Source organism: Microtus oregoni, unplaced genomic scaffold, assembly GCF_018167655.1.
Source record: "Microtus oregoni isolate MIOR12 unplaced genomic scaffold, Mior012 000011F_ref0000422, whole genome shotgun sequence".
NCBI classification, from domain to species: domain Eukaryota; kingdom Metazoa; phylum Chordata; class Mammalia; order Rodentia; family Cricetidae; genus Microtus; species Microtus oregoni.
Window position 1 is genome coordinate 20,992,454 of NW_024543070.1, and position 12,451 is coordinate 21,004,904.

General features: G+C 38.2%; 1 protein-coding gene across 1 annotated transcript in view; it reads right to left on the reverse strand.

Annotated features, from left to right (window-relative positions):
- The window catches only part of LOC121453240 (calcium/calmodulin-dependent protein kinase type IV-like), a 236,453-nt gene that overhangs the window by 111,232 nt on the left and 112,770 nt on the right, over window positions 1-12,451 (reverse strand). The window contains exon 2 of the mRNA XM_041659776.1: window positions 8,428-8,506. Coding sequence (XP_041515710.1) covers window positions 8,428-8,506 — 79 coding nt within the window. The remainder of the gene's footprint in view (window positions 1-8,427; window positions 8,507-12,451) is intronic.

The window sequence follows — 12,451 nt, forward strand, 5'->3', positions numbered from 1 at the left end:
TTCTGCTTACCAAGATGTTAACTTATAAAAGAGTTCTCTGTGGTCCCCCAAATCTCCACTCTAATAAAAATATTTATTCAGAGAAATACAAGACTTTTAGTGAATGTTTGAACTTTCCTCGGATCCAAGAAATGTTGCTTTAGTAGTTTCTCTCATGCCCTGACTGTGGACGACAGAAATGTCTGGGTGTGGTGCACGGATCACATCAATGTCTCCCTAGCATACTCAGGCAAAGAGGACAGCGAGAGTGACTCTGAACAGTGCTGACTTCTGTCCAGACAAACGTGAGAAACTACAGGATGCCATGCGTCCTGAGTAGTTAAGATACAAGAAATTAATACCTTCTGCAAGTATACCTTTTCGATTCTGTAGTGGATGAGTGTGGCCTTCAACTACTCAGACATTATCCCACAGCAGCCTGACATGCCAAGAGCAGAGAACAATTGGCTGAAGAAGAATTATGTACCATCAAAAAATGGGGAGACTATTAATATGATTAAGAAAAATTCAGTGTCTTGGGCTGGAGAGATGGCTCAGTGGTTGGGAGCATTGCCTGCTCTTCCAAAGGTCCTGAGTTCAATTCCCAGCAACCACATGGTGGCTCACAACCATCTGTAATGATGCCCTCTTCTGGCCTGCAGGCATAGACACAGACAGAACATTGTACACATAATAAATAAATATTAAAAAAAAGAAAAGAAAGAAAAATTCAGTGTCTTAAAGACATGAGAACTGGAACTAAGAGGAACTGGGTCATCTGCAAAAGAAGACGCCTTCTGCAGTGAAAGCAGACTAGGGTCCTCAGTCACAAGCAAGAATCATTTCCTATATGGAAAGAGGATGATAAGAGATCAGAGTCAAAATTATAAAGGATGAATACAAGAGCCACAGAGACGTCTAGAAAGCCTTTCCTAGAGATGAGAGGTAGCCTCTGAAATACAATATTCCCTAGTCCCAGAGGACGGAGAAGGCAATGTGCCATATACACAGCTCCTTATATGATAGAATAAAAGAAGAAATGGAGAGAAGAGCCAGACTCCCCAGCTACCAATCTGCAGCAGAGAAACTGGCCATCTGCCTTTGTGTGGACCACACTAAGAACATCAAACAACCATAACAAAGATCCCTCACCCAATCACCTGGTAAGATGGGGAAGAACAATAAATCCTGTTGGTTAAATCCATTAAATAGTGAGTGTCTGTCATGATAAGAAAATTGGCTTAATATTTTTTTTAGGAAAAACTGAAATTCTGCTGGAATGCAGGCTCGAACACTGCAATGAATACACTGAGGAAAGCCACCGAAGGAGACAAATGAAAGCCTTTCCAGAGGCCTTAAACACACACATAAAAACCTAGGACATCCTTTTATGTCTTAAAATAAAATAGTAAAAGTTGCTGGTGTTGATTTCAGTTCTGTAATTCTATGGGTAATGATAAAATCTTAATGTAGTTGATATTAATAGTTCAAAACGTGTCTTAGTTATCTAAGTCTCAGATAATTGCCAACTATTCTATTTAATCTTTCTGAGACTTAGCTATAAAATGGAAGTAGCACAGGCTGAGGGTGTAACTCATTGATAAAATATTTGGATAACATTCACAAGGCTCTGTGTGTGATCCCCACAGCTCAAAAAAAGAAAAAAAACAGATGAGAAAATAAATAAACGATAAATGATAATATCTACTCCCTACAGTGAGAAACATCTCTGAAGGCCAGTATGAAAACTTTTAAATTTCCTGTCGCTAGTTTCCTTATAAAGAGATACTAGTGTCTCCATTCAGACATATGTGTCTGTGTAAAATGGGTGTCTATAGCAGCTAATGTTTGTCACGTGGTCAAGGTTCATCACTTAGTAAAGAAATACAGCATATCTGGATGCCAAATGAGCTCTATACATAAATGTCACATATTCGTTCTAAAGAAATTTTAGTGACTACTAATACAAAAAATAACAGTTACAAATATAAAGAGGGCTAGACTGGAGAACAGGACTAGAGCCTAGGACATGCATGAAATGCAAGAATCAGCCTGTGTAGTTACACACATGCTATTTTAAGCAATCCAGTTTGGAAACTGGTAAAATAAAATTTAATAAAATGATATTATCTCTAAGAATTGAGAAGGCTGCCATCTTTCTCAATGGAAATGTTATGGATATTCATCTAAACAGTATTTGGAAGGAAGCCTTTGTCTAGCTTGCAGTGTTACCTAGAGCATCCTCCACATGTTTCTGCTCCATCACAGCCAACTACTCTAATTCTAGCTCAGAGGGATCAGAAGAAAAATTAAAGTTTTTAAGTAACTTACAGAGAGCACAGCGGGTCACAGCTGTAGTTCTTGCCCAGAGAGTGTAAAATGTTGCTATGAAAAAATATGAAACTCGACAGAAGTTACTTGCTAAATATTCACTAAATTACTCACAGAAAATATATGAAAAAAAATAGGTAACTGTTTACCATAATCAATAAGATGGCAAAATTTGGGCCTGAAAATACTGCAGCATTGTGGGTCCTGGCACATGGCTCCAAAGTACAAACCAGAAAAAAAAATCTTAGAGAGGAAATTTTCTAATCTAGACATCTATCCCAAGTATACATTTTTTTGAATAAAAAAATCATAAAATCCTAAATCTTTACTGCATGCCACATTAAACGTTATTGATCAGAATAGTAAAATCAGTATCAAACTGTGATAGTTTGAATAAAAATGACCCCTCTAGGCCTATAGAGAGTGGCACTGTTAGGAGGTGTGGTCTTGTTGAAGTAGATGCAGCTTTATTGGAGGAAGTACGTCACTAGGGGGTGGGCTTTGAATGTCTCAGAAGCTCAAGCCTGGTCCTGTGATGCTCGTGCTCTTTCTGCTGATCCAGATGTGAAACTCTCAGCTACCTCATCAGCAATATGTCTGCCTGTGTGCCACCATGCTCCTGAACATGACAATAATGGACTAAACCTCTGAATGGTTAGCCACCCCCAATTAAATGTTATTTCATAAGGGTTGCTGTGGTCATAGTGTCTCTTCACAGCAATAAAACCCATACTAAGATACCATTTTTGCAGCAATGCTAAATGTATCAAAAGTGATATAATCAAGTTTGTTCATAAAAAGTACACAGTATGGCCAGGCATGGTGGTACATTCCTTTATCTCAACTCTCTGGAGCCAGAGTCAGGCCATCCTCTGGGAGCTCAAAGCCAGCCTGGTCTATATAGGAAGTTCAAGGACAGCCACAGCTACACAGTACCCTGTCCTAAAACAAACAAACATACACAGAAGTAGTCAGGCACCACAAATCACTCAGTTTCAAATCAAGCTAATGAGACTGTTGGAACTATCACTAACTTCTATTATGATAAAACATGCTTGTGGATTTCCTCCAACAAACTCTTTCAAATTATGTGCATTATTTGCAACATGCTTGCTGTGTGCTGGGAAATATTTAATATGGGAAATCTCACTTCAATCTTCCCTAGATTACTGTGAGCTAGATGCTCCTAAGCCCACTTTACAGCTGAAAGACAGATTGAGCAGTAGTTTATGACACGAACAGTCACATAGATAGTAATATAGTGAAGAGATGAAAGACAGTGTCTCTATCTCTGGAGTCTATGATCAGACACATTTGCATAACTGTTTTTCATGAGAGTCAAAACACCATGTATTCCGAATACCTACACTAAGACACACTCTCAGACTTGATACTGGCTATTTAGTGAAAGATTTTACAGTTAAAAGAATATAACCTTCCCAGATGCTGAGCCACACAGCTGGAAATTTTATCTCCCTTCTAGAATTTTTCTTATCAGTCTCCAAATTTCCAGAGACAGTATAAATCATCAGGGAACATAAATTTCTTAAATAATCAAGCTATTTATTTTGAAAACAAGCCACACATTACAGAATCATATAGATCCCTAGATGTTTTTTTAATATTTATTTATTATGCGTACAATATTCTGTCTGTGTGTGTGTCTGCAAGAAGAGACCAAACCTCATTACAGATGGTTGTGAGCCACCATGTGGTTGCTGGGAATTGAACTCATGACCTTTGGAAGAGCAGGCAATGCTCTTAACCACTGAGCCATCTCTCCAGCCCCCCCTAGATATGTTTTTTAAAGGATAAAACTTTCATATACATGGAGCACCCCTGAAATACAATTCCATTGCCCCCGTGCTATTATTTGAAAGTGGAGATTCAATTTAAGCTAGCAAAACTCAGTCCATGATGAATACGCTACACTTAACAATATATTCAAATTTTGATACTTGAATTTATCTCTTTGCTTTCATAAAATCTTGAGTGTGACTTTGCTATTGTTGCAAAGGATATTTATAATGTGGGATGTCCTACTGTATATGTATTGCTTTTATTGGATAATGAATAAAGCTGTGTTGGCCAATGGCTTATCAGAGTAAAACCAGGCAGGAAATCCTAACAGAGATATATATAGAGAGAGTAGGCGGAGTCAAAGGGACACAAGGATCAAGAGGTAACAAACCATGAGACTAGTGGTAAAATACAAAATAAAAGAAATAGGTTAATTTAAGATATAAGAGCTAGCTAGAAATATGCCTGAGTTATTGGCCAAACAATGTTGCAATTAACATAGTTTCTGTGTGATTATTTGGGTGTGGTCAGGAAACAAACCTCAGTCTCTATTTACATATAATTTATTTGGCAGACACAAAGAGAAAAGCAAAATATAATCGTATCTGCACAGCCTGCAAAGCAAGGAAGTGTCGAGAAACGTAAAGACATCTGCTACCAGTGAGAGATTCTTGCTTCATATTTGATTTATGACTTACAAAGTCCACGGAAAAACCTCAATGGTAACTGCAAGCCAGTTAGCTCTTACGTCTGAGACAATGGGGTGTGTATGAGAAGCAAAGTGGTATTTTCAGTGAGTCTAAGACTGCTTCAAAATAAAAGGTTAAAAACAAGGTCATAGCCATGCAGAATGAAGGGACTTCCTCCCCACAGCATGTTCAGTACTAAGTGTGTGTGGTGATGGGGGATATATAAACAGAAAAGAACCCCAACTCCTTTTCTCCTCCTGTTTATTCTATTAATGCTATAACTCCATCATGAGAAAAATGACCATGACTACCGGAAATGCCCAGGTGGTTTTCAATACAGAAAACAGTCAATGATGCTTTGCTCCAGAGTTTCTTCCTTCTCTCTTCTCATACACTATAAACTCACACACCTTTTTGTTGTTTAACATGTACATAAATTAAGGTCACCGTGGCACTAATAAATATGTGTTCTATGTATTTTAATTCTTTGAAATTTAGTAATGGACATAGAAAGTACATGGTGCTTCAGATACATATAAAATATATGTTAAGTTAGATGTTTTTCTTAATATAATTACATGCTAATTTCCCACAAGGATATTTTATTAGGAAAAAATTATATTTGTCTAAACATGAGAATCTATTGTGTGGTTATCGTCAGTTCTAACTCTGTTCTGTTTGGATTATCAGCCACCAGCAGCACATGAAATTTCCCATAAGAGTCAATGCTTTAGTATATATTCCTCTGGGAGAACCAAGCATTTGCTGATCAGGTCAGAAACTGGAAGGATGACCTATAAGTCGAGGCACACCAAGGATGGATTACTGTCTCTAGAAGCCTGGCAAGATGCATGAGGCATGGAGAAGATTCTCAGTCAGGGCCTCAGAGAAAACTATCTCTGACAACTTTGGCTTTGAAAATCTAGTTTCCATATTTGAAGAAAATTTATTTATTTATTTATTTATTTTGGTTTTCCGAGGCTGGGTTTCTCTGTAGTTTTGGAGCCTGCCCTGAAACTAGCTCTTGTAGACCAGGCTGGCCTCGAACTTACAGAGATTCACCTATCTCTGCCTCCCAAATGCTGGCATTAAAGGTGTGCACCATCACTGCCTGGCCTAAGAAAAATGAATTTATATTCACCAAATTTTGGTAGTTGTTTCACTATCTCTATTATGAAAGAGTAGGTGGGTGAGTGGGTGGATGGATGGATGGATGGATGGACTCATAGATGGATGATAGTAGATAGATGATAGATAGATAGATAGATAGATAGAGAAGATAGATAGATGATAGATAAATGATAGATAGATAATAATAATGATGATAGATAAATGATAGATAGATAGAGATAGATAAATGATAGATAAATGATAGATAGATAGATAGAGATAGATAGATAGATAAATGATAGATAGATGATAGATAGATAGATAGATAGATAGATAGATAGATAGGAAGATAAATGATGCAGTTTTAGGCAGACTAAGTTCAAGGCCCCCTAAGTTTATGCCTAATCATTATATGAAAATATTAGGAAGTATTCAATGAGGTTATATGTGGTACCATAGTTCTTAGCTGAATCACACAAAACTATAGGTCAGAAACTGTTTAATTGAGGCAATTTTATGTGGCCTGACATAAGAAATTACATAAATAAGTCAACCTTTCTGAATAACCTGATCTTATTTGTCCTCAGGTACAAAACCTTTGCTGACTGTTCTAAGAAAATATTTCCTCTGCATTATTTCGCACTGCAAACAGAGCCTTAGAACCCATTCATTTCCCTTAGAAAGGGACGCTTCTATCTCCGTGACCTATATGAAACTAAACACTGGAGGCAATTTGTTCTTCGTGCCTTTGCCTGCTATTTCTCTCATTTACACGTCTCCAAGCATGGTTTAATCCTAAATGACAAAGCTGAAGATTCCATCTAAGTCACGGTCAGTGCCAAGGCTCCTCCAGGGGTCTTTCCCTCGTTCCATTTGGCACGGCAGAAACTAACTGTGTTTGACATCATCTGCCTCACAGCTCCGCCTGACACATGGTTCCCATCCACGGGCTCTCGGGGGGCTTTTGGGAAGATCCGCCCACCTCTCAGATCTCAGGCAAGTGTGCAGCCCGTTCTGGCCTGACTTGCGACCACCCCCACTCTGTAAATTAAGTGTTGGGGTGCACCACCATGTCCAGCTTCACACAAAATATTTTTAAATGGTCGTTTCCTAGAATTTCATACTATCCACCCCTTTTCAAAATTTCCTCAATCGTAAAAATAAGAAAAAGGAAATAACTTGGCAATTTAGTAACATTCTAACCAGTAAGAAAATACATAGCCACCAACTCTAACTATAACATGTAAGATTACTACTAAAACCACTTACTTTCTTTCCTTAAAAATTGGATATTTGAAAGGAAATTATATTTACAAAAATTTTAAGTAATACTTAGTTCAGGAAATTTTATGATAAAAATTGATATAGAAAAAGTCAGAAATGTTAATTAAAATATCCCTGTAATTTGAGATTGACTTAAGAAGATTTTTATGACAAAAAAAATTAATGTGTGAGATTTATAGGCATTAATTGCCACTTAAATTGTTATCTACTCTAATTTAACTGTGGGGTTGTTGTTTGGTTTTTTTTGCACAGCTTAGGACTCTAACAGACTATGTAAGAATGTCATTTTGTTTCTGGTTGGCTAAAATCCTGGACTGTTAAGTTCGTCCTTCCTGACACTGTAGATGCCCCTGCCCTGGGCAGCACATAACAGCTGGAGAAACAAGCAGCCTTTTGGAGAAGGAAGCCTCCTCTCCCTTGCCACTGAAAGGCCTGACACATCTTTCTCTGGGACACTTTGCAACCGGGTTTTCAGAAGTCCACACATCTCCCATATCTGTTCATATAAAATTTGACAAAGGAACAGTATGCTATGAAGTGTGTCTTGCCTTTTTGTAGTTTTATGAGCAGAATATAACCCATAAACAGAGAAGAACAGAAAGAACTATAAGGCTGAAAGAGTGTCACAGAGGGACACCACCCAACAAGTGACCTCACAGGCTTTCTGTCTTCGCATTAGCGTTACAAAGGAACCTTAGACACATGTGGGCGGACATTTGTCTAGCTCCTATATGAGCTTCGGCAAAAGGAGCAAAATTCTAGAACAAAAGCTTCCCTTCTTGTCTAAATTTGAAGGTCTAGCCTGGGAAGCAGCAACATTTGTCGAGTTGCACGTCTACAACACACCCACCCTTAGAAAGCCTAGGCAGATTAGAAGCTGATGATTCCTCTCAAAACACAGACATTCAAGTTCCACTTCATCTTCTTCTAAGTCACAGGCTTCTCTAGTGTGCTAATACTAGAGAACTGGCATATTAAAATGCAATCTGGCGCCCTCACTCCATAGATACACACATATACCCATGAGCACACCTGAATACAATACTTCCTTCCCTGCTCCAATGCTTTTCCTTGCAATCCTCCTTTCCACAAATCCAGTTTAAGAACCAGTGTCTCTCTCACGTGGCTTCCATCAGACAGCAATTGCCTTCTCCGTGATCACTTTGATTTTTGAGTCAGATGTCTTGCATCTCAATTCTCTCAGAGATACTATTATATAATGAAATAAACTTACTGTTTTCTTTAACACTTTGAGAGCATAGGGCTTCTGGGTCCCCTTCTGTTTGCATCTGTACACAATGGATGTAGCACCCCTTGAGGGGGAAAAAGACAAAAAGAAAATGTTATGCTGTGGACATGACTTAAAGAGGAAATCTTGAAAGTGTCTCTTGCAGGTTTGCTCATGATTACCAAGGGTTCATAACTAGATACTAGTCCAAGATGCCACGGGCCTTTCTTTCCTCACAACTGACATCTCTCAGAAAATTCTAAGATTTTTACTGGCTTTGCTTGCTGCTGCCAAAATCATACCCAGGGTCATTGCATTTGATGGGCTCTTAAGAAAATCAAGTCGTAGGGAAAATAATATTTTTTCAAGAACAGCCAAACATTGGAGTCCCAGGGTTCCTAAGAGTCCATGATTTGAATGAAATAAACCAGAAAGCTTCAGGGGGAGGGTTCTGAGCTCAGCGTTCTCGTGAGTGACTGAACAGTCTGGGCTTCTTCAAGTCCTTAAAGGAGCTCAGGAAGTGCCCACCGCCCTTTTGTATTCTGCTGAGGAGAATGAGCTAAGAAGGGATTGCTTGGAGTTCCATCTGTGTGTGGAGATCAAGGGGAGTTCTTCACAGAGATCATCATGGTCTGAACGTCCCCACACCACACACAAAGCAAGAGAGCAAGAAAACAGAGACATGGAGGGCATGACAGGCCACAGTGGTTTAAGTTTCAACTTTGAGAAAGAACTTACGGGAATGCCTTAAAGTAAGATCAGTTTGAATTAAGCCTTTTAGACTCTGAAGACCAAGCAGAAGGACTTCTGTAGTTGGTTGCTTTTTACTCTTTACTCTTTTGGGGGCCCAACACCCAGCTTCCAGATAGTCACATGGAGGCCTTTTCTTTATTATGAATGCCCAGCCTTAGCTTGACTTGTTTTTACCCAGCTTTTCGTAAATTATCCCATCTATCTTTTGCCTCTGGGCTTTTATCTTTCTCTGTTCCTACATGCCTTTTCTTTACTTCTTACTCCATGGCTGGCTGTGTAGCTTGGTGGCTGGCCCATGGAGTCGTCCTCTCCTTCTTTCACTTCTTGATCTTCCCATCCCAGCTTTCTCCTCCTATTTATTCTCTCTGCCGGACAGCCCCACCTATTTCTCTCTCCAGCCTAGCTATTGACTGTTCAGCTCTTTATTAGACCAATCAGGTGTTTTAGGCAGGCAAAGCAACACAGCTTCACAGAGTTAAACAAATGCAATATGAAAGAACGCAACACATCTTCGCATCACTAAAACAAATGTTCCACAGCTTAAACAAATGTAACACATCTTAAAATAATATTCCACAACAGACTTCTGATGACATATTCAGCTCACGGTCCTGTAACTCTACATATGCACAGAGAATTGTAATAAACACATGCCAGGTGCCTGAGTACAATTAACTTTCAACGGACAGAAGTTAGGCCTGGAGCACCAAAGCAGTTACATTAAGTCTTACTGCATTTTTAAAAGATGTTAAGAGACCATACATACATGCAAGGAGTTCTAGAGGAGAAATAAGTGAAGATAAAATAAAGTTGGGTCATATTCTGTGCTATGTATTATATTTTTAAAAGGTAGATTCTAATTAATTAAATGTGTGTGCTATATAACCTAGGTCAATGACTAAAATAATTATTTAAAATAAAACTATAATAATTTAATAATATATAAATGCAAAACTCAAAATTAAATGCAAAGTAAGGGGAAAAACCCAAGGGACTCAACAAATAAAATAGCTATAATGTAGTGGGTTGAAATTCAGTAGAAATAATTACACTAAATTTAAACTAAATATAACAATTAAAACCTCATTCATTCATTGTATTGGATCATAACACCAGGATTAAACTGCATACTATAAACAAAATCCATTTATGGATAAAGGGAAATGTAGGTCAAAATAATAAAATGACCAATAAAACATATATGCAGAGCTTTAATGAAAGAAAACACCTACATTTACATAAAAGTGAATCTCAGAAAATCAGTAGGGGAATACTACTAAGTTTTGAAAGGTCAGATTCCCTAAGTTACCAAAGTATGCACAAATGTGCATGCATATCCCAACAGATCTCTAAGACACATGAAGCTCATGATACATGATGCTCATACATAGAGCTGGAAGAAGTAAGAATATCCATAAGCATACATGGAGTCTGAGCATACTCTCAGCAACTGGCAGAAAATGTAGCAAACTTTTGCCAAGGATACAGAATATATGAGTGACATTTCCAACTAAATTAAGCTAGCTTGTATTTATAGAAAATGACAAAAAGAACAGAATACAAAAATATACAGAAATAGTTTTGTGTGTACATGAAGACTTCATCTATCAGTATAAAAACAGTTCAGAGAAAGAATCATCTTCCCAAAAAGAGATGCTTATAAAAAACAATGGAATGGGAGAAAATATTTATAAAACATATCTGATGAGAGGTAAATATCCAAAAATATGTAAGGGACTCAAACAAGTCAATAATAGGAAAGCAAATACACATATTCACACAGTGGAAAGGGAGTGGACATTTCTTGAAAGCAGACATGCCACGGCTCAGCTCAGTAGGTATTCCACACCACTAATCCATCAGAAATAGCAAAGGCAAACAAACAGGACGCCAGGCTCTACCCGTCAAAATGGCCTTTATCAAAAAGATGGATCAAATCCAGTATTTCTCAACTTTCTCTCCCCTAAAAGCCACCAACTGTCCCAGTTCTTTACTGGGATCACAAGAAGGGCTCTGTTGTGGACAGTCAGTTGCTTCAATGCTTTAAAGAAAAGACCCTTTAAAAGTTACTTTTACCAATGAAGTCGCACTGGGTGTAGTAGCTGGGATGAAAATGGCCCCCATAGGCTTACAGGTAGTGGCATTATTTGAAAAGATTAGGACTCATAGCCTTATTGGGGTAGATTTGGCCTTATTGGAGGAAGTATGTCCCTGGGGTGGACTTGAGGTTTCAGGAGCTTAAGTCAGGCCCAGTGGCTGGCGCTCTCTCTCTCTCTCTCTCTCTCTCTCTCTCTCTCTCTCTCTCTCTCCTGTCTGCTGACTCAGAGATCCAGACGTACAACTCTTGGCTCCTTCTCCAGCACCATGTCTGCATGCCATCATGCTTCCTGCTATGACAGCAATAGACTAAACCTCTGAACTGTAAGCCAGCCCCAATTAAATGTTTTCCTTTGTAAGGTGGCTGATGTCATAGTGTCTCTTCCCAGCAGCAGAAACCCTAACTCGGGCTAGATTAACCACACTTTAGGGCAGACTCCACACCAGGAGTGGCTGGCTAACATGAAACAAACAATGGTGTTTTTGTAGACTATATCTCATTTTTGCTTTTTTTTTTGGCAGTTTTTTTTTAATCTTATTGTTCTTTTGCTTGTTTATTTAAATTTCATTTGTGTTTTTCTGTGGGGCTATTTTTGTAATGTTTCTTAATTTTGTTATTTTATTTTGTATTCATTTTCATAGTGTATGTATGTGTGTTTCCTTTGTTTGTGTGTTCTCTTTTCTTTCTTTTGTTGAAAATATTTTTCCATACAATGTATTCTAGCCATGGTCTCCCCTCCCCCAACTACCAAAAACATCCCCCATCTTCCTTCCCAACAGATTCTACACCCTTTCTATCTCACGTTAGAAAACGGGCATCTAAAGAATAATAATAACACAAGATAAAAGAAAAAACAAACAAACTGGACTAGAAAAAAACCAAAGAGAAGAAAACGGGTCACAGGAAAAGCAGAAGAGACGTATGTGGACACAGAGACACGCATGTTCATATGCAGAAGAATCCCCTAAAAACACAAAACTGAAAGCTGTAATGTCTATGCAAAGGACTTATAAGTAAGAAAAAAGAAAGCAAAGGGGAAAATGCCTGTCAAAATTTATAAGGCAAAGAATGTACAAAGATGTCATGAGTTTTTTTTTTAAAATATTTACTTATTATGTATGCAATATTTTGTCTGCATGTATTCCTGCAGGCCAGAAGAGGGCACCAGACCTCATTACA